The following is a 25215-nucleotide window of genomic DNA, read 5'->3' on the forward strand; positions in this document are numbered from 1 at the left end:
TGACCGGATGTTGGTTTGGAAGGTTTGGAACTTGGTTTGGGCAAAAACCAAGCTCTAGATCGATCAGTGGATCGATCCAGTGATACACTGGATATCTGGATCGGTCTGGTGACCGATCAGTAACCAAACAGTAGCCTACTGAGTGTTATCTGATCGGTCTGCAGACCGATCAGGAAACAACGATCAGAAGGCAAGAAGTTCGGGAGAAAAGGAAGGGAATGCATGCTGATCGGTCCCTGGACCGATCCGAGGAAGCTCTGATCGGTCCCCAGGACCGATCAGAGGAAGCTCTGATCGGTCCCTAGGACCGATCAGAGGTTCCTGGACCGATCAGGCTTCAGGCTGATCGGTCCAGAACTATCCGTTGTGAGCCAACGGTCTTCTGTCTTCTTCTGTCTTCTGGCTTCTTCTTCGCAGGTGGATGCAGGTATAAGAGGGTAGAGGGCTTCTACAGTGCAGTGACTCTGAAACTCTCTCTCACTCTTCTTCTGGTCCGAAGCTTCTGCTTCTTCACTGCTGTGCTCTTGAGCTTTGCTGAGCTCCGAAGCTTCGGGTGAGCTTCTACGACTGAGTTGCTTGTTGGCATTCGTCCGTGAAGTTGGTGCTTCATCCGGGACTTCAGTCGACGAGAAGGCAAGCGAGTATTTGTACATTCATTGTGTATTTTGTTCTTGCTCTTCTTTGTATTTCCATATTGCTGTTGCAAGTTATTGTGGCGAGGTTTCTCCACCCACAAGGAGTACTTATTAGCCGGTTCTCCGGGGACTCATCCATCGACGGATTGATAGAGCTCGTCCACCTTACGGACACGCCGAGGAGTAGGAGTTTCATCTCCGAACCTCGTTACATCGACGAGTTTGAGGTTTGCTATTCTCCGCTTTCGTTTCTATTCATTTTATTTCCGCTGCGCTAACTTGATTTGTAGAAAGAAACGAACGATTTGGGGTCGGCTATTCACACCCCCCTCTCTAGCCGAGTACATCGATCCTATCAAATTAGACCTAGTGGCGGTGGCCAAATATGGCAGCAGCTTGGGATGACAACACACGGAGGACAACTATAAAAGCCATAATAGTTGAAAATTAGATTTTCTATTTATTGCTTTTATATTATGCTGTGTGTGCATGTTAGTATACATGACTAGTAGGCTAGCATAGTTAAAATTCCTCGTTTATAAATAACTAAGTGGGAGAGGGATTTTTAAATAAATCCCATGGTCTCCATTACTGGTTTGTAAGTGATGCAAACAAGCTTGCGCGTTGGCTCTGAGTGCCTTCCTCCATAACGGATGAGCTTGTTTGTGGATCACTAGAACAGACTTCCATTTTTGGATGACTATAGGAAGTTAATTAAGAGCGTGTGATCTTCCCCAACGGAAGGGGCATAATCTTATTAATGGACTTAGTGTCAAGTAATGGTATACACTTAGACACACCTAATAGTATCCTCCCTATCGGAGTCACTGCTATTATTTGTGTGACCAAAAGATACCAACTATTAATTTTATTTGTCAAAAAGTTAGGATGACAAGATAATAAAATTAATGGGTTAAAACCCTCCTTTTACAAATGTTGAATTTGTATACGTCCACACTAACGTGGCATACAAAATTCACGGTGTTTTGAGGTGTTGGTTAATTTAAAATAGTATTGTTTGAGGAATCAATATTATTCTAAATTTAAGAGTTCTGACCAAAAGTTATTTGTGATTCTTAGGATGACTTTCAACCCACTGTCCATCATACTTCAACAGAATAGACTTACTGGACCAAACTACATAGATTGGAAAAGAAACCTAGACATTGTTCTTATTGCTGAAAGCTATAAATTTGTACTGACTGAGCAATGCCCTGAAGCACCTACTGGTGAATCTACTCAAGAGGAGATTGAATATCATAGGAAATGGGTAAAAGCTGATGAGATGGCGCGGTGTTACATTTTGGCTTTAATGTCAAATGTATTGCAACATCAGCATCAGGATTTACCAACAGCTTATGATATTATGAACAATCTCAAGGAACTCTTTGGTCATCAAGATAGGGCTTCTAGGCAAGAAGCCATGAGAAAGATAATGACAGCCACCATGCAAGAGGGTACTCCTGTGAGGGATCATATCCTAAAAATGATGGCTTATCTAAACGAGATACAGATCTTTGGAGGAGAAATTGATGGGGAAACCCAGATCGATATGATCCTCCAAACGCTACCTAGAAGTTTTGAGCAGTTTCGCCTGAACTATAATATGAATAAGAGGGTTTATTCATTAGCGGAACTACTGACAGAACTTCAAGCAGCAGAAGGATTATTTCGTCACAATGCTCAAATTCACTATGCTGAAAATGGTTCTACTTCTAAACCGAGAGAAAAGAAGAAGAAGAAACAAGCTGGTTCGAAAGAAAGTGAATAAATCTCAGTGTATTTAAAGCTGGAATGAAGAAGTCGAAGGGCAAGTGCTTCATCTGCAAGAGGCGGGACATTGGAAGGCGGACTGTCCTCGTAGGAACCAAAACAAAGGTATATCTCATACTCTAGTTGTTGAAACATGTTTAGCGATGTTATCTACCAGCACCTGGTGTGTAGATACGGGAGCCACTGATCATGTCTGCAATTCCTTGCAGGGGTTCCAGGAAACCCGACGACTATCTGAAGGAGAGATTACCGTCTACATGAGCAATGCTACTAAGGTGGCAGCTGTTGCAGTGGGAGACGTCTACTTATCTTTTAGTAGAAATAGAAATTTGATTTTAAGAAATTGTCTTTATGTACCCAGTTTTAGAAAGAATTTAATTTCAGTTTCTAAACTGTTTTTAGATGGATATTCAGTTTCTTTCAGTAACGATGTAGTTATTAAAAGAAATAAAGTGATTATCTGTTCTGGTGCATTAGTTGGCAATTTGTATACTTTAAATCCAATTTCTTCCACAAAGCAAAACATAAAAATTTATAACTCATCTTCTAACTCTAATAAGAGAAAAGAACCTTTGGAAATGAACCAAGCATATCTTTGGCATCTAAGGCTTGGTCATATTAACTTAAGTAGGATTCAAAGGCTTATAGCCGATGGACTTTTGAGTTCATTTGAGTTGGAAAATTTTCCAACTTGTGAATCTTGCTTGGAAGGTAAAATGACCAAGAGGTCGTTCAAGGCCAAGGGGTATAGAGCCAAAGAAGTGTTAGAGTTGGTTCACTCTCATTTGTGTGGTCCTATGTCTGTCCAGGCATGAGGAGGTTTTGAATATTTTGTCTCTTTCATAGACGATTATTCAATATATGGATACATTTACCTAATGCGCCGCAAGTCTGAGTGCTTTGATAAGTTCAAAGAATACAAGGCTGATGTGGAGAAACGACTAGGTAAAAGTATCAAGACACTACGGTCAGATCGTGGTGGCGAATACCTCTTAGGAGAGTTTAGGAATTACTTATCAGAGGCTGGGATTCAATCCCAATTGTCTGCACCTGGAACACCCCAACAGACTGGTGTAGCAGAACGAAGGAATAGGACTCTTATGGAGATGGTTAGATCGATGATGAGTTATTCAGAATTACCAAATTCGTTTTGGGGATATGCTCTGGAAACAGCAGTATACGTTCTGAACTTAGTACCTTCTAAATCAGTTTCTTCTACTCCCATAGAATTGTGGAATGGGCGAAAGCCCAATCTAAGACATATTCTAATTTGGGGTAGTCCAGCACATGTGCTGAAACTAGATGCTGATAAGTTAGAATCCCGTACAGAAGTTAGCGTGTTTGTAGGATATCCCAAAGGAACGAAAGGTGATTTATTTTATAGTCCTAAAGACCAGAAGGTCATTGTTAGCACCAATGTTCAGTTTGTAGAAGAAGACTATATAATGGATCACAAACCCAGTAGCAAAGTTGTTTTAGAAGAACTTAGAGAGGACATGTCTACTTCAGTACCAATAATACAAGATGAAGTACCACAAGAGACTGCAACACGTGTCACACATGATACACAACCACAGACAGTGCCTCGTCGTAGTGGGAGGGTTGTAAGGCAGCCTGAAAGATTCATGTTTTTGGGAGAGTCTTCGGACTTGATCCCGGATAAACATGAACCCGATCCCTGAACATATGACGAAGATATAGATACAGCATCTTGACAAAAGGCAATGAATTCTGAAATAGAGTCTATGTACTCTAATAAGGTCTGGGAGCTTGTAGAACCACCTGATGGTGTAAAAGTCGTTGGATGCAAGTGGATCTATAAAAGGAAAAGAGGGACAGACGGGAAGGTCGAAACCTTCAAAGCTAGGCTTGTTGCGAAAGGGTACACTTAGAAAGAGGGAATTGATTATGAGGAGACCTTTTCACCGGTAGCCATGCTTAAGTCTATCCGGATACTTTTATCCATTGCTGCTCATATGGATTATGAGATTTGGCAAATGGATGTCAAGACAGCTTTCCTTAATGGAAGTCTTGAAGAGAACATTCATATGAAGCAACCAGAAGGGTTCATTGAAAAAGGCAAAGAGCATCTAGTGTGCAAGCTCAATCGGTCCATTTATGGACTGAAGCAAGCTTCAAGGTCTTGGAACATCCGGTTTAATGAAGTAATCCAATCATATGGATTTATTCAGTGTCCGGATGAGTCTTGTGTATACAAGAAGTGTAACGGAAACGTGGTGGTATTTCTTGTACTATACGTAGATGATATTTTGTTAATTGACAACAATGTCAAGGTATTATCAGACGTAAGGGTATAGTTGTCCAAACAATTTGATATGAAGGACTTAGGAGAGTGTGCACACATTCTTGGGATCAAAGTGATAAGGGATCGCAAGAAAAGAATGTTGTGTCTGTCCCAAGCTTCATATATAGATACAATCCTTGCTCGTTTTAGTATGCAGGATTCCAAGAAAGGTTTCTTACCTTTTAGGCATGGAATAGCTCTATCTAAAGAGATGTCTCCGAAGACATCAAAGGAGATAGAAGATATGAAAGCAGTTCCTTATGCTTCGGCTGTAGGAAGCCTTATGTATGCAATGCTATGTACGAGACCTGATATTTGTTTTGCCGTGGGCATGGTCAGCAGATATCAGAGTAACTCTGGACAAGGACATTGGACTACGGTAAAGCATATATTAAAGTACCTCAGAAGGACTAGAGATTATATGCTAATTTACCAAGCAGACGATTTGCTCCCTGTGGGTTACACGGATTCAGATTTCCAATCAGATAGGGACAATAGTAAGTCTACATCAGGCTATGTGTTTACTTTAGGAGGTGGAGCCATTTCATGGAGGAGTGTTAAGCAGAAATGCGTATCGGACTCAACCATGGAAGCTGAGTATGTAGCAGCCTCTGAGGCAGCTAAAGAAGCAGTATGGCTCAGGAACTTTCTAATGGACTTAGATGTGATTCCTGGTTTGCCCAAAATTATCACAATTTATTGTGATAATAGCGGTGCAGTTGCAAACTCGAAGGAACCACGAGCTCATAAGGCAAGTAAACATATAGAGCGCAAGTACCACTTGATACGAGATATCGTGAAGCGAGGAGAAGTTGTCATCGCCAAGATTGCATCAGCGGATAACCTGGCAGATCCTTTCACTAAGGCCCTTCCGGCGAAAGCTTTTGATCGGCATGTGGAGAGAATGAGAATCAGATGTATGGTAGAAGATATGGCAGCTTAGTCATTAGTATAAGTGGGAGATTGTTGGAGTGTATACTGAAAGCCTAAGCTTTGTAAACATTCATTATGAATAAAGAATCACATTTGGTCAAATTGCCTACATTTAGTTGTTCAATTAATTTATACTGTAGATAACATAGTATGTGGTGTCACATGCAGAAGATGATGTTATCAGTACCTTATAAATTATAAACAGTAGCTCACGACCAAAATGGAAAGGAACAAACCATTAGAAGGTCGTAGTGTAATTAGGTATCAGTTTATCTTGACTGTATAATTACACTAGTACACTTAGAGTGTATTGAGTAGGACCATTTGAGGTCGTTTCTTTTATACTGACTTTATAAAGAAACAAAGACCTCGGTTATTATGGAAGTGTGTGCACTTAATCCTGATATAATAACAAGCACATATATTTGATATTTATTTCTTTAATTTATCAATGGGTGAGATTTAGTTCGATGAATCAATAAGCCCGATAAGTTGGGAAATGGTATCACTTATAGTGTGTGTTGTTGATTATAGAAGGAAACTGTGTCATAGAGATACTAGGTTGATAATGTCCCCAAGATGAGCTCATAAGGATTGTCATGTTAAACCCTGCAGGTGGACTTAGTCCGATATGACGATAAGGTTGAGTGGTATTACTCTTGGACTAAGATATTAATTAAATGAGTTGTCAGTAACTCACTTAATTAGTGGACATTCGATATCTTAAACACAGGGAGACTAACACACTCATAATAAGAAGGAGCCCAAAAATGTAATTTGGGATTGGTGCGGTAGTTCAATAATAGTTCTCTAGTGGAATGAATTATTATTGATAAAATTAAGTTGTGTGTTCGGGGCGAACACGGGATGCTTAATTTTATCGGGAGACCAAAACCAATTCCTCCTCTCGGTCCCTATCGTAGCCTCTTATTTATAGAGTACTATACCCACCTATACCCACCTTCTATACCCACCAATAGGGGGCCGGCCAAGCTAGCTTGGGAACCAAGCTAGGGCTGGCCTAGGTATAAGATTGGGTGGCCGGCCCTAGCTTGAACCCAAGCTAGTGGGGGCCGGCCAAATTAAATTAAAAAGAGATTTTAATTTTAATTTTTATTATGCGGGAGATGTAATTTATTAAAGAGAATTAAAATTAAAATATCTCTCTTGTAAAAGATCTACAAAAGATTAAAGAAATAGATTAGATCTCTTTCCTTATTTGTAGATTGGTGAGAGATTTTATTTTTTCTTTAAAAATTATTCATATGTTGTAAAATTAAAATTATAGAAATTTCCTTTTATCAACCATGAAGAGATTTTGAAGAGAAATTTTATTTTTTTAAAATTTCCGGAAACAAATTAGGAAGTTTTAATTGTTGATTGAAACTTGTCCAATTTGTTCTTCATTGATGTGGCCGGCCATAAGATTTCAATTGGGAAAATTTTATTTTATTTTTCTCAATTAAATCATGTCAAGGAAATTGAGGAAATTTTATTGTAATTAAATTTCCTAATTTGCCTAGGCCAAGGAATATAAAAGAAGGGGTGAGGGTGCCTTCATGGGGAACAACCTCTATTATTTTCTCTCCCTCTTTTCCTTGGTGTTGTGGCCGACCATCATCTCTTCTCCTCTTCCTCTTTGTGGTGGCCGAAACTCTCTATTGCTTGGAGCTCTTGTGGAGGTCGGATACTACTTGGAGAAGAAGAAGAAGGAGAGAAAGCTTGCATCTCTTGGAGTTTGGTTGGTGTTTTGTTCTTCATCCTTGGTAAAGCTTTTTTGTGGTCGAACCTAGCTAGGAGGAGAAGAAGGTGGTTGGTGGTTTCTCATCTCGGAAGATCGTTGCCCACACAACGTCCGAGGTTAGAAGAGGAATACGGTAGAAGATCAAGAGGTCTTTCTAAAAGGTATAACTAGTAATTTTTCTTTCCGCATCATACTAGTTATTTTTGGAAAAATACCAAATACAAGAGGCTTATGATTCTAGAATTTCGAATATGTTTTTCGATGTTGTGTTCTTTTATTTTTTTTCTTTTCCTTGTGATTTGATTGTTCTTTTCGGTTAACCTAAAGTTATTTTAGGAAATTAAATATTAGCTTTCTATAAAAGGTTTTGTCTAGTCGGTGGTGGTTGCTCCCATATCCAAGAAGGCCATGTGCCTCGCCACGTCAGTACTAGGAACCGATTATGGAAATTAATATTTAATGGAATTAATAACTTAAGGTGATTTGGGTCGAACGTGTTAAGTTCCGCAGGAGACCCAAGTCAAAACCTAAAAGAACGAATAGATTAAGTTTTGGATCAAACGTGTTAAGTTCCGCAGGCGATCCAAAATTTAATTTAAAAGAACACATGGTAGCTAGGAAAAGGTTCAGACCTTTGTACAAAATTTTTGTACAGTGGAACCTCTAGGTTTTCCGAGTAGCAACCAACAATGGATACCAAGTAAATCCTGGTGTTAGCGTTGTATTTTTGTTTCTTGTACATTCCGCTGCATATCATCATCAAGAAGCAAGCTACGACGAGCGCGACGAGCTATTCACCCCCCCTCCCACTCTAGCATATTTCGACCTGAACATTCATATCATGCACTATGCCTTCACTTTCCAAGGCATTCGGGTCATGCACCGTGCTCCCAAACTCTCGTGTCATTCGGTCAAGTTATAAGTAAGCATGCTCTCATACTAATGTTCCAGACTCTCGTGTCGTTCGACTGAGTTATAAGTAAGCATGCTCTCATGCCTATATTCCAAACTCTTGTGTCGTTCAGCAAAGTTATAAGTGAGCATGCTCTCGCGCCTATGTTCCAGACTCTTGGCCGAGTTATAAGTGAGTTTGCTTTCGCGCACGTTCTCAACTCTAACCACAACTGCGAACTATTCAAATGGGCAATACTCTCAGCATAAAACTCAAACGGCAGAAATAGGACCAAGCGTCCAAGTCAATAACACTAAAGAACACAAGTGTCTAGTCAATCAAGTTTGCTGCCTTCTTTGACTAGACTTGAAGAGGAGGCTAGTGTTACGACGAGTAATGTGGGACCCCCAAAGTTGGGTTTGACGTCAAGAAAGTCGGCTGATGTGGATGTTAAAGTCAAGAAAGGGTCAACTCTCGGGTTGTATTGATGTCATGCGAAAATAGGTCCAGTGTCACCATTGAGTGCTCTGGCTGATCAGACCAAAACGTTGATCAGACACGCTAGACACATTGCTCGGCTGGATCAAACTCTATATTCAAGTATAGCGGCTGAATGCAAAATGAACCGCCGACATAAAGTCCGATAGGATATATTGTCCGAGTAGATTCCAAATCCCCAACATAAACCTGGTCGGCCCAAAGGTCGGTCGGACCTTAGGGACTCAACTCTCCACTTCTCCGAATGCAAAGTTCTCAATTTACATCCGCCCAGCTCCAGCGTCAGTCGGACTTACGGGGCTTAGTTTTCCATAGGAATATGGTTCCTAGTCTACAACCGACTAGCCTAGAGCCAGTCAGACTTTCGCTAGGAGACAACATTGTCAGAAAAATAGTAACAACCTGTTAGGGAATATGTCATTACTCTGGCATATGCATGCAATGGAGCCTTCCTCCGCTTATAGAAAGGCTGTCGTACATACTCTACCACCCGATATATTCTGACATTAGACATTCTCTAATGTCTCATTAATGTGGAGGTTATGAGAGACGGTATAAAAAAAAGTTCTCTCCATTGACCAGGGAGACCCATGAATGCATGCGCATCCGCACACTCACACATTTAGACCGTTGTTACACTATTTATTTCCTTCTCAATTTCACTTGATTACTATTCTAATTTGAGCGTTAGAATATCTATATGAAAGACTCCTCTCTAATTTTCACTTAAACATTTTCGTTAGCTCAATCTGTGATGTATATATATTTATAGTTCTTAGCTTCGAGAACACTTAGCAGTATCTTTTCCTAGCGTAAAGTTTTTTTCAATTAATATACCAGCCATCTCGATGTCACCTTTAAACAACACGTCATCTCTCTTTCCAGTCGGATACTAGCTAAACTATTTAAAATAAAACAAAGGCGTTCAAATGGTAAATTTGAGCTTAATTTAAACTCACTTTAAAATTTGATTTAGTTAGATGTTCAGACTCCCAATTCAAATTAATATTTAAAAATTATGTAATTTTTTTTTAAAATTTGACACATGGAACATGCTGAATTCCCATAGAAGCTGTATAATTTAATTTGAGACGTGGAAAATAAAAAGTGATGCAAGCTTTTTAAAAGATTTATAAAATTGAACTAAATGAGTATGATGTTGAATTTTAAAATTTTTAATTCAGAGTCTATTTAGTTTTAAAATTTTTCTTTTTTCTTTTAAAATTGAGCCATTAATTATTAAAAAAATATAATATTATATATTTAATTTTTTAAACAATTAAAATGTTTTATTTAATGGTTAAAATTATATTCTTTTATTTTTAAAATTAAATTAAAAATTATAAGTTAATTAATTTATTAATTAAAAATTATAAATAAATTAAATTAAAGGTTATAATTAATTAAAATATTAAGTAAAAATTATATAGAAATATTAAAAGAAAAAATAATAAATAAAAATATATGAATTTTAAGATAGTATTTATAAAAAAATTGTACGGAGAATATTTTTATTACAAAGAGAATTAACAGTTTTCACTTTTTATATAGCATTAATGTGTCATGTTGTAAATAAAAAATTCCCTGGGCGATTGCTTGTAAAGCCAGCTGCTGGTCACGTGGGGAGCCCGGCATCCCCTAGGTCAAGATGCGCAGGACCGCCATCTATCACTAGTCCATGCACATATTGGCATTTGGCACTTGGCAGCGGTATCACCTGCCAAGCTCAATCCGCGAGGCTCGCGTTCACGACCACCAAGTCACGATGTCATCGATCTCGTCGCCGGAGCTCCGAGTAATCAAAAGATATGAAGTCTCTCCGCCTCCTGGAACGGTGGATGACTCCACCTTGTCCCTCACCTACCTCGATTTGGTTTGGCTGACAAACGGATCGGTCGAACGTGTCTTCTTTTACCCCCTCGCCGTCTCCGTCTCCCACTTCATCGATTCCGTCGTACCCACCCTCAAGTCCTCTCTCTCCGCCGCTCTCCGCCACTTCTACCCACTAGCCGGCAAGATCCGCAGCTCCGCCGCCAGCTCCGACGGTTACGAAATTCACTACGCTGACGGCGACTCTGTTCCCTTCACTGTCGCCGAGTACAGCGGCGACTTCGACGACCTCTCTGGAGACTACCCCCGACCGGTGAACGACTTCCTTCCCCTGCTTCCTGAGCTCCCCCCATCCAGTACGGACGGCGACGGCCTCCGAGTGCTGGCCTTGCAGGCCACTCTCTTCCCTGAGTGCGGCGTCGCGGTAGGCTTCACCGTGCACCACGCCGCCTGCGATGGCTCGAGCTTGATTCGGTTTTATTCCACGTGGGCCGCCGCATGCGCAGGAGCCGGAGTGGTGGTGCCTCCGGTGATCGACAGAACTGTGATTACCGACCCCGACGATCTCTACTCGGTGTTTTATAACGGGTTTGTGAAGGGGCAATCGATCCAGTCTATGATGCACCAGAAAGCGCCGCCGGACGCCGTCCTTCAATCCTTCACCATCGGTAAAAATCACATTCAGAAATTGAAAGAGTTGGTGACGCAAAGCGGCGATCTTTCTTTTCGCTGCTCCACCGTGGTCGTGGCCTTCGCCTACGTGTGGGTTTGCCACGTCAAAGCACGGCTGACGGAAATAAGTAACAAGCGCATCTTCATGGCATTCGCGGGCGATTGCAGGCCAAGGCTGAAGCCGCCGATCCCGGCCGGGTTCTTCGGGAACTGCATCAGCGCTTGCGTCGCGGAGGCGAAGGCCTGGGTTCTCACGAACGAAAACGGAGTGGTGGCGGCTGCGAGGTTAATCGGGGAAGCGATCGAGGTGTTCAAAGATAATCCTTTAAAGGCCGCCAAAGAGTTGCCGGAACTCTTCAAGACTCTGAGTGAAGCGGACTCGTTAACCGTCGCCGGATCGCCGATGTTCAAGGTGTACGATGTGAATTTCGGATGGGGGAAGCCGAAGAAGGTGGAGATACCGTCGATCGCAAAGACCGGTGCCATTTCTGCGGGGCAGAGCAGGCAGGAGGAAGGCGGCGTGGAGATCGGGCTGGTGAGGCTCAAGGCGGAGATGCAGCGATTCGAGAAGCACTTCTACGACGGGCTCAAAATGTTTGAGTGATCCATCGATACATGATAGATCTCGTTCCTCATCGATGGATCAAGAATTTCTAAATTGAGGAATTAACTCAAGATATCCATATGAATTTTACGAAATTTTAGGTCGACAATATTTATTTCCAGTTGTATTTGCAGTGCCAAATGAATCAGCTTGTTCATCGAATCAACAATTCTATTTTTTTCTGGTCAATGTTGCGTTCAAATATTACAAATATTATTAATAGAAATTTTTGTAGAACTCATTTTAATTTATCTAGTAATTTGTCTCGTCGTGCGTAAGTAGATCAGATATTCGAGATACTGCAGAAGATTTGACACGCACAACTTTCGGAACAATTTTCTACACCGAACTTGTTAATATGATTTTTTTAATGGAAGCAGACACTTGAGACATTTTGATATTTCATCTTAGTACGATGATTTTTATATGCCACTAAAGGAATTTTGTACCGGTTAAATTAATCTTAAAATCAACTATGTCGGGGCATAATTTTCTAGTTAATATTATACTCTGCTGCAGGTGGAGCGGTTAAACATGTAGTTTTCCTTGTCCCATGTCTCTCTTTCTTGAAAATTCTAGTTATAATTGATCCTGTCCTGAAATAATAAAGATGGTTAGTTGAGAATATGATTTTAAAGTTAATGCGATGAATACTCCATATGGTTTTGTAATACAAAAAGATAATTGTCCTATGTTGCAGTGATAAAGTGATAAATGAGAGTCTATCTATCACGGGTCAATTGACATGATATCGATTAAATTTAAGATGGTTAATGCCGGAATTATAGTTATCTTGGTCGGTAAAAGAGTAGTCGAGCGAATTAAATATGAGGAAGCTAAGAAAAAAAACACTACATTTATTATCAATGCACGGAAGTCAAGATAAAGAAGATATCCTCTGGTAATTAATATCATTAAATAAGGACAGATGAACGATCATAGAAAAAGGTATAAAAGAGTACGTCAGGTATGAAGAAGGTAAGATTTTATATTTTCTAGATTTCTTTTCCTGATTTTGACTTGAGCGTCGAAGGGTCAACGCCAGGGACCCCTTCCCTAGTTTTGGTTTTGTTTTACAGGATCGAGGTCTTCATCTCGTCAACAGCCACATGATTCCCGACTTTCTAGCTTCCTTCATTCGGACAGGATCAATTTGACGTCGTCTGTGGGAATGTTGCCTGTATTCAAATAAGAAAATGAAAAACGCTGGACGACTCACAATAGTGACATTGACGCAAGAGGAACTCGATGTACTAATACAAGCTCAGGTGGCGAAAATATTAGAGCAACAACAACAAGTGATGGCCAATCGGCCAATGCATGAGCCTGCTGCCTCTGCAACTGGTCGACGAACTGAAAGAGAAGGAGGAGATCGAGCGGATCAACTTTTCGCTCGAGAGCCAAATAGGAGACCGATCGGCTCCTATGGGGATGCCCGTAATGCCCCAATCCCCTTCGACCGAGCGCTATCATGGGCTCCTCCAGAAGAAAGAGGCCGAGCGGATAGAGACCGGGGATCTTTGTCGGATGAGACGCCTGTGCGGGATGCACGCAAAGGAAAAGCGTCGAGGGAAGACGACTCGCTCGAGCGGGTCAATCAAAAAATTTCGGAGGAGATCCTAAATGACCCTTTGCCGAAACATTATACCCCGTTGACAATCGAAAAGTATAATGTAGCAACCGATCCCGATGACCATTTGGTCAAGTTTAACAACGCGACCACCCTTCACCAGTACACGGACGGGGTGAAATGCCGAGTCTTACTTACTACTCTGTTTGGATCGGCACAACGGTGATTCAAACGGTTGTCGAACAACTCGATTTACAACTTCAAGGACTTCCGAGCGGCATTCCTACACCACTTTACTAGTAGTCGCCGGCACAGAAGACTAGCGTGAATCTATTCTCGCTGAAGCAAGGGCTCTGAGAGGCCCTGAGGGCCTGCATCCAGCGCTTCAATTAGGTGGTGATGGACACTCCAGCAATCTCCTCAGATATATTGGTGAACGCCTTCACCCAAGGGCTCGTCGAGGGAGAGTTCTTCCGATTGCTCATTCGGCAGCCGCCGAAGGACTTTGGTCATCTCCTAAAGAAGGCCAATGAGTACATTAATGTGGAAGAATCCCAGGCAGCAAGGAAAAAAGAGACGACCGTCGATCCCGCAGTAGCATCCAAGCGGTGTCAATCGAGCAGTCATCAACCGCTAAAAGGGTCTTGGTCGGGAGCCCCTTCACATCAGGAGACTAAGCCACATGTCGTACAGCAGGTGGCGGCCGCTCGTCCAAGAGGAAAGAGGTGGGTACCAATATTTTGCACCTTCCACCAGTTGATGGCGCACAACACCAGGGACTGTTACGACCTGGAAGCTAATAGATCAGTTCCACACAGATACCGTCGTCGATCGCCACTTCTAGATTGGCGTCACTAAAGCCGATCTGCGGAACGAAGGAAGGAGGAGAGGAAGACCGAGCCATGCCACACCATAGGGACCGAATCCTTGCCCGAGCCTCTTCCGAACGGACCAACCCGTCCGCAAGGGAAGAAGAGAACTGGAATAATGCCACTCGAGGGAAGATAGGAATGATCGTCGGAGGGCCAACCGGTAGAGATTCTAACCGAGCAAGGAAGTTGCATGCTCGGCGGCTCGAGATACATGTTGTTAGCTGCAGGAAGGAAAAAGCTGAGGGACCCAAGATTATCTTCGACCCTAAGGATTTGGAGGGAGTGGAAGTCCCCCACAACAATGCATTAATCATCTGAGCAGTAATCTCCAACTATACAGTCCATCGAACTTTTATTGATACAAGGAGCTCGATAAATATCATATACAGGAAGGCCTTCAATCAATTGCAAATTAACCGGAGTCAACTGTTGCCCATGTCGACTTTGCTCTACGGCTTCATGGGCAATGAAGTGTTGTTGATCGGCCAGATCAAGTTGGTCATCTCACTCGGAGAAGAACCCCTGAAAAGGACAAGGACCACAAATTTTATAGTGGTAGATGCGCCCTCGGCCTACAACATCATATTAGGTCAACTGACACTCTATGAGTTTCGAGCGGTGGTGTCCACCTACTGCTAGAAGATCAAATTCTTGGTAGATGGTAAAGTAGGCGAAGTCAAAGGAGATCAGTTGGCCGCTCGGCGTTGTTACGTCGAGATGGTCAAAATGGAAGCACGAGCCGCTCGGAAGACCCCTCGCCTAGAGGTGAACGCCATCGTTGAACCCCTCCCCCCCACTCTGGTCTATGAAGAAAAAGAAGAAGTTCAGATCCACTCTGATCACCTGAAAGCAACTACCTTCATTACTGCCGATCTGGAGGATGAGAAAAAGATGAAGTTGGTAGCTTGCCTCAAACAGAATCATGATGTGTTCGCCTGGACGACACACGAGCTTTTCGGTATTTCGCCGAGTGTGGCTCAACATGAGCTACACATCCGACCAGATGCTCAACCAGTAAAAGAAAAGAAAAGGGACTTCAGCGCGGAACAAAACTTGGTCATCTGAAAGTAGATAGAGAAATTACTGGAGGTCGGTCACATACGGGAGGTACAATTTCCAAGCTAGCTTGCTAACATCGTACTAGTCCCCAAGCTGGGCAACAAATGGAGGGTCTGTATAGAATTTCACGACCTGAATAAAGCATGCCCGAAGGATTTTTACCCGCAGCCCCGGATAGACCTGATAAAAACAACTAACCCATGAGTGGTTGTGTGTGTAGATCCATATAACTGGCGATGTGCTCAACAATGATGTGCAAAACAATAATGGAGCCAACAATCACACAGCATGCAATCATGCGAGATGATGCATGACACTAAGCATGGAAATATCCTGATCCTATCCACCTCTACATAATGTGTACCAAAAAAGTATATGGATCAAATAGAATATCCTCTGTACACAGGTCAGGTAAAATAAATCAATGTCCTGAACATATTCAAGCATGGTATGTCATTACCTTAAGGACATAAATAATCAAAGGAACATGAATGCAAAGTAGGTAATAAATACAGCATGCTCAGATAATAGATAATGACATACCAATATAGAAATGAACATAAATATTACTACTCGTTAAATATTACTATGCATATCAAACGATAATATCTTAAAAGATAAGTCAAAGTACCCGCCTCCAATAAGATGATCGTATCCGAAATAGATCCCTCGTCGAGACACCGTCTCGAATCAAAGTCCTGTAATATCAAACATATAATTTTAGCTAATTCTGATATGTATCCAGTAGCTAAATCAAATTCCTATTGAACCAAGGACCCTAATCCACATCACACTATTATCATCCTTTATAGAAATGCAATAACATCAAGACTCACCCAAATCCGGATGATCTGTCGGTGATCCACAGCTGGAGACAACTTGCTGCTAGTAGACATGACTGGAGCGAGGTTGGTGGATTTCCAAAACAATTTACCCAAAAGAACATCAATACATCCAAAGCTAAGCATTAGATCCAATTACTAATGCATAACCACTAAATCAACTACTTACCCCCAATTGACCCTTTTCTTCTGGCCGGAACAATCTCGTTTGGCCGGTACAAGGTGGGCAGAAAGATTCTGGTCGAAATAGAGGAAGAGGTGTGACACTAGATCTTAGGATAGAAGACTCGCCGGAGAAGAAAAACAGGTGGTGGCTGGCCGGTGACACCCTCCCAATCCCTCCAAAATTCTGCGACGGTCGGCTGGAGGGAAGGCTAGGGCACAAGCATAAATGGCGCTACTCGGGTCGAGAGGCGACAGGGAGGGTGCGGCGGCGGTGGAGAACTAGGGCACGAAACAAAGATGGGCTAGGATGCTCTGCTTCTGTCGTGACCCAGAGAGAGAAGATCGGTGGCGCTCGGGCATCCAGCAGCTGTCTTTGGGCAGTGGGGTCGAAGATCGGGAGGGGCAGTGGTGGTCGAAGATCGGAGAGGAGAGGGTGCTCCTCGCCGTGAGAGGGAGAGGGAGAGGATGAAGCTTCGGCGTCGTTGCCTGGTGATAGGGTGGCTGGCGGCTAGGGCACAAGGGAGGGGGCGGCGCTAGGGCACGTTGATAGCCAACATCAGCGCTGGCGATCCGCGTCGGCAATCAGCGTCGGCGATCAGTGTCAGCGATGAGTTGGGGAAGAAGAAGAAGACAATCGCGAGGAGGAAAATCTGGAGAGGGGCGGCACGGCTGGCGAAGTCGATTAGTTGCGGGAGGGGAAGAAAAAGAAACGGTGATGGAAGAGGAAAGACTCGCGGCGGGTAAAAGAAAAAAAGAAAAATAAAATAAAACAAAGGAAAAATAAAACATTTTCCACGCCTAAATGGGATAGCCTAAACAGGCTTTTTCGTGGCCCAATATTTATCCCCGTAACCTATACCATACGACCTCCGAAAATTTTTTAAAAAATTTCTAAAAATTTTTGAAAATTATGTTAAGGTTATTTCTCTATTTAACCTTATTATTTAATTAATATTTGTTATCATATTTTACTGCGGACCTTGGAGTAGGAGTCAACGAAGGCTCCGAACCAAGTAAAACTAGTTTGTGTTAGCATTGTGTTTTTCATTTTTCCACTGCGTACTCAACTTGTCTTTGCTATGAGTTTTAAATTACAATTTACCCCCCCCCCCCTAGCAACTTTCACGATCCAACAATTTGCTTATAGAGATTTTGATGAATCACATAATGCTCATAACATTGCACAATTATTATATTTAATTTTAAAAGAATATAGCTTAACTCATAAAATATTTTCAATATCGCTTGTATAAATAATCTAAAATTTGCTTGTCAACTTATTATTGGCTGTTTATTTTTTCAAATTTGTTGTGTATGTCATGATTTAAATTTATGTGTTCAAGATGGATTAAAAATTTTAGAAAGTTATATTAAACCAATTAGAATTGCAATTTCTTATTTATGGTATCATCCATCTATAATGAAATAATGGGGTAGGTTTTGTAAAACTAATGGAATGAGACCTAAAAAATTTTCAAGTGATGTACCAACATGTTGGAATTCAACATACCAATTATTACAAGATTAATTTCAATATAAAAAATTATTATGTTCATTTTTTGCACAAAATACTAATACTAATATATATTTATTTTCACAACAATGGAATAATTGTAATAGTATTTATAAAATTTTAAAAGTATTTACTGATGCAACCGAACATCTTTCCGGTGTTTATTATCTTATTGCTTAATTAGTCTTAGAAAATTTTTCTAATATAGTACTAGTTTTAAATGAGCATATTAATGATGAATCTTTATCTCCTTGTATCTTAGCTATTAAAACTAAATGGAAAAATATTTTTATTTTATTCCTGAAATTTATTTAATTGTATTTATTTTAGATCCTAATTACAATTATAAGTTTTATAAGAAATGTTAACTTTACATTATGACATTTTAATTCTAATTAAAGATTCTTCTTTTCTTGATCCAATTAATATTATATATAATATTAGAATTTATTTATATGATATTTATAATCAATATTATATAAAATATGAAATACAAATTAATATTTTTGAAATACAATAAACTATTAGTAGTAATTTAAAACTTATAAAAACACAACTTTTATTAAAAGAATGGACAAAATGTCCACGATTATCATCAAGTTCCACAAAGGAATTTGAGAATTATTTTATAATTTCTTTTGATTTTAATGAAGCAGATAGCGAAAATTTTAATATCTTAAAGTGATGGTTACAAAAGGCTCAAAGCTTTCCTGTCCTCTTCATGATCACTAAAGAAATTTTAGCTTGTCTAGTGTCAACTGTTGTTGTGGAACAGACGTTCAGTACCAACGGTAACATATCAGATGAACAATAATCAACTTTGTCTCCTGACTCATTAGAAGTCTGAGCATTACTAGACGATTGAACCAGAGCGGAGAAAAGAATCCAAGGAATGTAACTTTCAGATGACGAAATTGAAGATTTTAATATTGAAGGAACGAATACGACATGAACGAGAAATGAAAGTGAGTGACAATGTAAAGGATATAAATATAAAAGAACTACATGGACTTTGATTTCCCTATACCCTAAGGGGATACACAGGCAACTTAAATAAATACAAACCCTTTTTCTATACTAAATTTTAATTTTTAATTTTTAATTTTTAATTTTTTATACATAATGATCTTGAACCGTGAACCAAATCATGAACCGACGATTTCGAATCGTGAATCGTAACTATTTTGGGCGGTTAAAATTAAGGTTCGAATTATCTAGAATCATCGAATCGATGATTCTAGATCGTTGAACCGTCGATTTTCAATAATGGTTGGATCTAACTATAAACTAAAAAATTCCCTCGGAGATGCCTGTGAAGCCAGCTGGTGGTCACGTGGGAGCATGGCATCCCCAGGATCAAGATGCGCAGGACCACCATCCATCACTAGTCCATGCTCATATTGGCATTTGGGGGCGGTGTCACCTGCCAAGCTTAAGCCGCGAGGCTTGCGTTCACGACCACCCAAGTCACGATGTCGTCGCCGGAGCTCCGGATTATTGTGAGGTATCAAGTCTCTCCACCTCCAGGGACCAGGAACAATTGACGACTCCGCCTTGTCCCTCGCCTACCTCGATTTGATTTGGCTGCATGCCGGATCGATCGAACGTGTCTTCTTTTACCCCATCGCCGTCACCGTCTCCAACTTCATCGATTCCGTCGTACCCACCCTCAAGTCCTCTCTCTCCACCGCTCTCTGCCACTTCTACCCACTCGCCGGCAAGATCCGCAACTCCGTCGCCAGCTCCGACGGTTACGAAATTCACTACCCTGACGGCGACTCTGTTCCCTTCACTGTCGCCAAGTACAGCGGCGACTTCGATGACCTCTCCAGTGACCATCCCCGACTCTTCAACGACATGCTTCCTTTGCTCCCCGAATCCAGCATCGACAACAACGACATCCGGCTTCTGGCTCTACAGGCGATGCTCATCCCGGAGTGTGAGGTCGCGGTTGGAATCAGCGTGTACCACGGCGCCTGCGATGGCTCGAGCTCGACACTGTTCTTGTCCGCGTGGGTTTCTGCCTGTGCAGGTGTCGGAGTTATGGTTCCTCCGGTAATCGACCGAAGTATGATTACCGATCTTCTTTACTTTGACATATCCCTGATGGGACCGGATCACAAGTCTCCCTTTCAAATTTAGTCGAAGAAGGTTACAAGTCTAACTGATTAGACCATTAGTATCTTCCTGAGTCCCTTTCCCCAATCAGGTGTTCTACCACTTAGAGTTGCCCTTACACTTTGTTGATGTCTTCCCATAGTTTTATAGCCACTGTTCGGCTGTTGATAGTGAAGACAGTTAGTTTTATAACTACCGTTCGACTACTAATGGCTAAGACCCTCAGTTTTATAACCGTCGTTTGGCTGCTGATGGTGAAGACCCTCCGTTTTATAGTCATTGTTCAGTTGTTGATGATGATATTTTGTCGTAACGGAAGCACGGATGAGTCACATCTCTTATAGAAGAGTTAGTCCCTATATGGTTTGGTCATGAACTGAATTGGTTTAATTTAAAATCAAGTGGTTTAATCGTGAACCAGACCAAAAAGTTAATGAGCTAAATTTAGGGTTGAGTTGGATTTTCTAATCCAACTCATATATATATATATATATATATATATATATAGAGGAGGGGTGTTGAAGAGAATAATGAATCAATTCATTATTCATTGGTTTGGGCTTTTTGAACACCAAGTCTCCCTCTCTCTCTCCTCTCCTCTCTCTGTCGCCGCCCACCTCAACCTAAGAGGAAGAAATTCTTCTTTCTCAAGCTTTCGTTTCTTCTTCCTTCTCTTAGAACATATCATCTCTACGCTTAGCTAGTATCAATCGGACGCGAACCTTGTTGCTCACCGGAGTTGTCTTGAAGATCTCAACGTTGATACAAATAGGGCTGAGGGTCGTGGACGTCACTAAAATTGATACTCTTTTCCCTACGTATCATCCATAAGGTACATCTAGAATAATTGTTATCCTTAAATTTTTATTTTACGATTATGTCTGCATAAGTTGTATCTTTCATGCGTGTAGTCTGTGTAGTGTAATAAAATAGTTTTATTATTGTATTTTTACTTCCGTTGCATGTTTTATGAAACGTATTAATCACACACCACATCAAGCATATCCCAATACCATGCTCCAATGCATTTGGGTCATACACTGTGCCTCCAGACTCTCATTCTGACTGACCGAGTTATACACGAGTCTGGTTTCACGCCTGCCCCAGACTCTTGTGTCATTCTTCCGAGTTATAAGCAAGTCTACTCTCACGTCTAAGTTCCAAACTTTCGCGCCGCTTAGCCGTTTATAAGCGAGCATGCCCTCGTTCCCATGTTCCAAAGCATTCAAGTCATACACTATGTCTCCACTCTCCAAGGCATTCGGGTTATATACCTCTAGACTTTCATGTTGACCGACCGAGTTATAAGCCAGTATGCTCTCGTGTTTATCCCAGACTCTTGTGTCGTCTGGCCGAGTTATAAGTGATCATTCTCTCACGCCAATGTTCTAGACTCTCGTGTCGTTCGGCCGAGTTATAAGCGAGCTTGCTCTACCACCCAAGTCCTAGACTTTCGTTCCATTTGACCGAGTTATAAGCGAGCATGCCCTCACACCGATTTTTTAAGGTATTCATATCATGCACTGTGCCTTCACTCTCCAAGGCATTCGGGTCATGCACCGTGCTCCCAAACTCTCGTGTCATTCGATCGAGTTATAAGCAAGCATGCCCTTGCGCCTATATTTTAGACTCTCAAGCCATCCAGCTGAGTTATAAGAAAGCATGTTCTCATGCTAATGTTCCAGACTGTCGTGTCGTTCGATAGAGTTATAAGTAAGCATGCTCACATGCCTATATTCCAGACTCTTGTGTCGTTCAGGAAAGTTATAAGCGAGCATGCTCTCGCGCCTATGTTCCAGACTCTTGGCCGAGTTATAAGTGAGTTTGCTTTCGCGCACGTTCTCAACTCTAACCACAACTGCGAACTATTCGAATGGGCAATACTCCCAGCATAAAACTTAAACGGCAGAAATAGGACCGAGCGTCCAAGTCAATAACACTAAAGAACACAAGTGTCTAGTCAATCAAGTTTGTTGTCTTCTTTGACAAGACTTGAAGGGGAGGTTAGTGATACGACGAGTAATGTGGGACCCCCAAAGTTGGGTTTGACGTCAAGAAAGTCGGTTGATGTGGATGTTAAAGTCAAGAAAGGGTCAACTCTCGGGTTGTATTGATGTCATGCGGAAATAGGTCTAGTGTCACCACTGAGTGCTCTGGCCGATCAGACCAAAACGTTGATCAGACACGCTAGACACATTGCTTGGTTGGACCAAACTCTATATTCAAATATAGCGGCTGAGTGCAAGATGAACTCCCGACATAAAGTCCGATCGAATATATTGTCCGAGTAGATTCCAAATCCCCAACATAAACCCGGTCAGCCCAAAGACCGGTCGGACCTTAGGGACTCAACTCTCCACTTCTCCAAATGCAAAGTTCTCAATTTACATCCGCCCAGCTCCAGCGTCAGTCGGACTTACGGGGCGTTCCAAACAAGAAGGCGAATCTAGCTAGGGTTCATTGTATAAAATCTTATAAGATTTACTTGTATTTGCTTCTTCTTTTCTTCTTGTTGCTATGTGAGTTTGTACAAGGCTTCTCCGCCTTCGGTAGTTACCATAAAGGAGTATTTTTACTAGTGGAGTGTGTGTCGCATGTGGATCCTTGGATTAGTCACCTCTTCTTGAGGTGGATACCAAGTAAATCCTTGTGTTAGTGTTGTATTTTTGTTTCTTGTACATTCCGCTGCATATCATCATCAAGAAGCAAGCTACGACGAGCGCGATGAGCCATTCACCCCCCCTCCCCACCCTCTAGCACATTTCTACCCTAACATGTGGTATCAAAGCGAGGCCGCTCTTCATCGGAATCATTGCCGGAAGGGGCAACAAAGCTAGAGGGTGAAGAAGTTGGAGCAAAATTCATCAAGTCAAAGAATTCATTAGGAGCTCAACTTCAAGATAGAATTCCGAGATGGACTCAGATTCGACACAAGGGTGCCTCCACCATTTACAACGATGAACTTCAATTCTTGGAAATCAAGAATCGAAAATTTTCTTATGATGGAGATAGAGCAATGGTTTATTCTAATGGAAGGTTTCGAAGCTCCAACAAATTCAAAGGTCAAAACTCTCAAGAGGAGCAAGTGGAGCCAAGAGAAAATTCAAAAGAGCGAGGCAAATGACAAAGTGACCAAGCTATCGGTCAATTTATTGCCATGCAATATTTTGGCTTAAGTTGGAGAATTCAAGGATGCCAAGGAGCTTTGGAGAAAATTGGCGAAGATTCATGAGATCCCCTCCACTATACCAAACCAAGAAGAATTCAAAGAGGGTGACTCATTAGATCAAGATCAAGAGGAAGAGGACTCCAAAATTGAGAGATGCTCAACTTCCGAAAAAGAAGTCCAAGAAGTCTCATCTTCAAAGGAATGCAACGAAAAGGACAAAGAGAGAGCATACTCTTTGTTCCATGTACAAGATGAAGATGAATAAGCCTCCACCTCTAGGATTGAGGGGGAGCGACTTTTGTTGACATCGGATCAAGAAGAAGGACAAGCTTCTACATCCGGGTCAAGTGGAGAAGAAGATGATGCATCCTCCAAAAATCAAGAGACATCAAATGGAGGATCAAGTGTCATCCCTACATGCGAAGGTAAAAATATTTCAATTAAAAATGAAAATCATATTATATGTTTTGAGTGTGGGGAACATGAGCACTACAAAAGAAAGTGCCCAAAATTGGCCAAGAAGAAGGGTCAAGTAGCACCTAAGGGCAAGGAGAAGCCCAAAGAGACTGCCCCCACAACAAAGAAGAGCAAGAAGCACATTGTGTGCTTCTCGTGTCATCAAAAAGGGAATTATCGGAGTCAATGCCCAAAGGGGAAGAAAGCGGTCAAAGCTAAGGGAGGAAGCACAAGTAAAAGGGAAGCTTCCAAGGTAAAACCCAAGGTATCATTTATTGAGCCTACCCCTTTAAATAATGATAAAAAGCATGCTAGTTCTAATTTATTTCATTTTAATGCTATTTACCATAAAAATAGAAGGCGTGATAGAATTAATGAAAATCATGTGGTTGTTCATGCTAAAACTACCACACCTAAGGTTAGGAAGGTAGACAAAAATTTAGACAAGAACGCAAAGGATTTTTGGTATAAGCCTAAAGATAAAAATGCTTAAGGATTTTAAAAAAAAATCCAAAACTAAGGATTTGATGATGGAAAATCAAGTCTTGAGGTCAAGACTTGATAAAATGGGAAATACCTTAAAAAGGATGGAAAATATCCTAAAAGGGCAAAATGAGCGTAACCTAGGTTTAGGAGCACAAAGGTCATCCAATGGCTATAGAGGTTTAGGATACAAACGCAAGGCTAAGAAGGATGTAATATCTTATCATAGGGTTCCATATAGCTATGGAACCAATTCTAGGTCTAGGGGTCAAGTCAAGGATACAAGGGAAGTTATCCTTATGAGTATCTTTGCAACAACAAATGTGACTAAGACTTCTAATTAAGAAGTCTAAGAAAATCACTAAGAAGGTCACAAGGGAAGCAATCCCTAGAGTTAACTTAGAAATGGTGACAAAGGCTTCTAAGAAGCCTAACAAGGTCATTAGGAAGGTATCTAGGGAAATTATCCCTAGTGAGTACCTAGAGCATCCAAGGAGCACCAATAGGTTTTGGGTTCCTATGAGTATTTTCTCTAACCCTTAGATGAGTTAGAGAGTGTCAACTCTAATTGGAAGGGTAGTTAACCCAACTTTGATGAAGTTGACACTCGGATAGCATTTTCAAGATTATTATTAACCTTTGAAAATGTAGTGGATTTTTTTTTCGTTTACTCTTTGAAAGAGTAAAATGTGCCAAATTTTGAGGAATTGGACTTAATTTAAGTTGACACATTTGAGAAAAGGATAAGAAATATCAAGTTGAGGTTTTTGGTATTTTCTTAGGGATTTAAAGGCAAATCTAAGCCTAAATTTAAAGTGATTACCCTTTTGGAAGAGTAATTTATACCAAAATTTGAGGAATGTGCTTAATTTTAATTGACACAAATTAATTACGAGAAAAAGGAATGTCAAGTAGGATTTTGGACATTCTCTTGAGGAAATGAGGGTAATCTAGGATTTAATTGTAAGATAGCTAAGGCTTAAGGATACTTAGATAGATAATCTAGGTGCTTTATTTATGCTAATTGTCATGTTTTGTTTGTCCATCACGTGTCATAACATCAATTTTTGCATTCATGATTT

At 41.1% G+C, this 25215-nt stretch overlaps 2 protein-coding genes across 2 annotated transcripts; both read left to right on the plus strand.

The window, feature by feature from the left end:
- Positions 1 to 10418: 10418 nt before the first annotated feature.
- LOC122018463 (phenolic glucoside malonyltransferase 1-like) lies at positions 10419 to 12075 on the plus strand. Its single transcript, XM_042575788.1, has one exon. It carries the CDS (start codon positions 10459 to 10461, stop codon positions 11884 to 11886), a length of 1428 nt encoding a protein of 475 aa, XP_042431722.1. The 5' UTR covers positions 10419 to 10458; the 3' UTR covers positions 11887 to 12075.
- Positions 12076 to 19213: 7138 nt separating this feature from the next.
- On the plus strand, positions 19214 to 20945 carry LOC122021450 (malonyl-coenzyme:anthocyanin 5-O-glucoside-6'''-O-malonyltransferase-like). Its single transcript, XM_042579569.1, has 3 exons — positions 19214 to 19357; positions 19435 to 19962; positions 20937 to 20945. Exons 1-3 carry the CDS (start codon positions 19214 to 19216, stop codon positions 20943 to 20945), a joined length of 681 nt encoding a protein of 226 aa, XP_042435503.1.
- Positions 20946 to 25215: the final 4270 nt, after the last annotated feature.

This window comes from Zingiber officinale, chromosome 9A (assembly GCF_018446385.1).
Source record: "Zingiber officinale cultivar Zhangliang chromosome 9A, Zo_v1.1, whole genome shotgun sequence".
Taxonomy (NCBI): domain Eukaryota; kingdom Viridiplantae; phylum Streptophyta; class Magnoliopsida; order Zingiberales; family Zingiberaceae; genus Zingiber; species Zingiber officinale.

Coding starts and splice junctions, on each gene's coding strand:
- LOC122018463 (XM_042575788.1), top strand. CDS start 10,459: ATGCACATATTGGCATTTGGCACTTGGCAGCGGTATCACCTGCCAAGC.
- LOC122021450 (XM_042579569.1), top strand. CDS start 19,214: ATGCCTGTGAAGCCAGCTGGTGGTCACGTGGGAGCATGGCATCCCCAG. Junction 19,358..19,434: donor GCTTAAGCCGCGAGGCTTGC/GTTCACGACCAC, acceptor CTCCACCTCCAG/GGACCAGGAACAATTGACGA.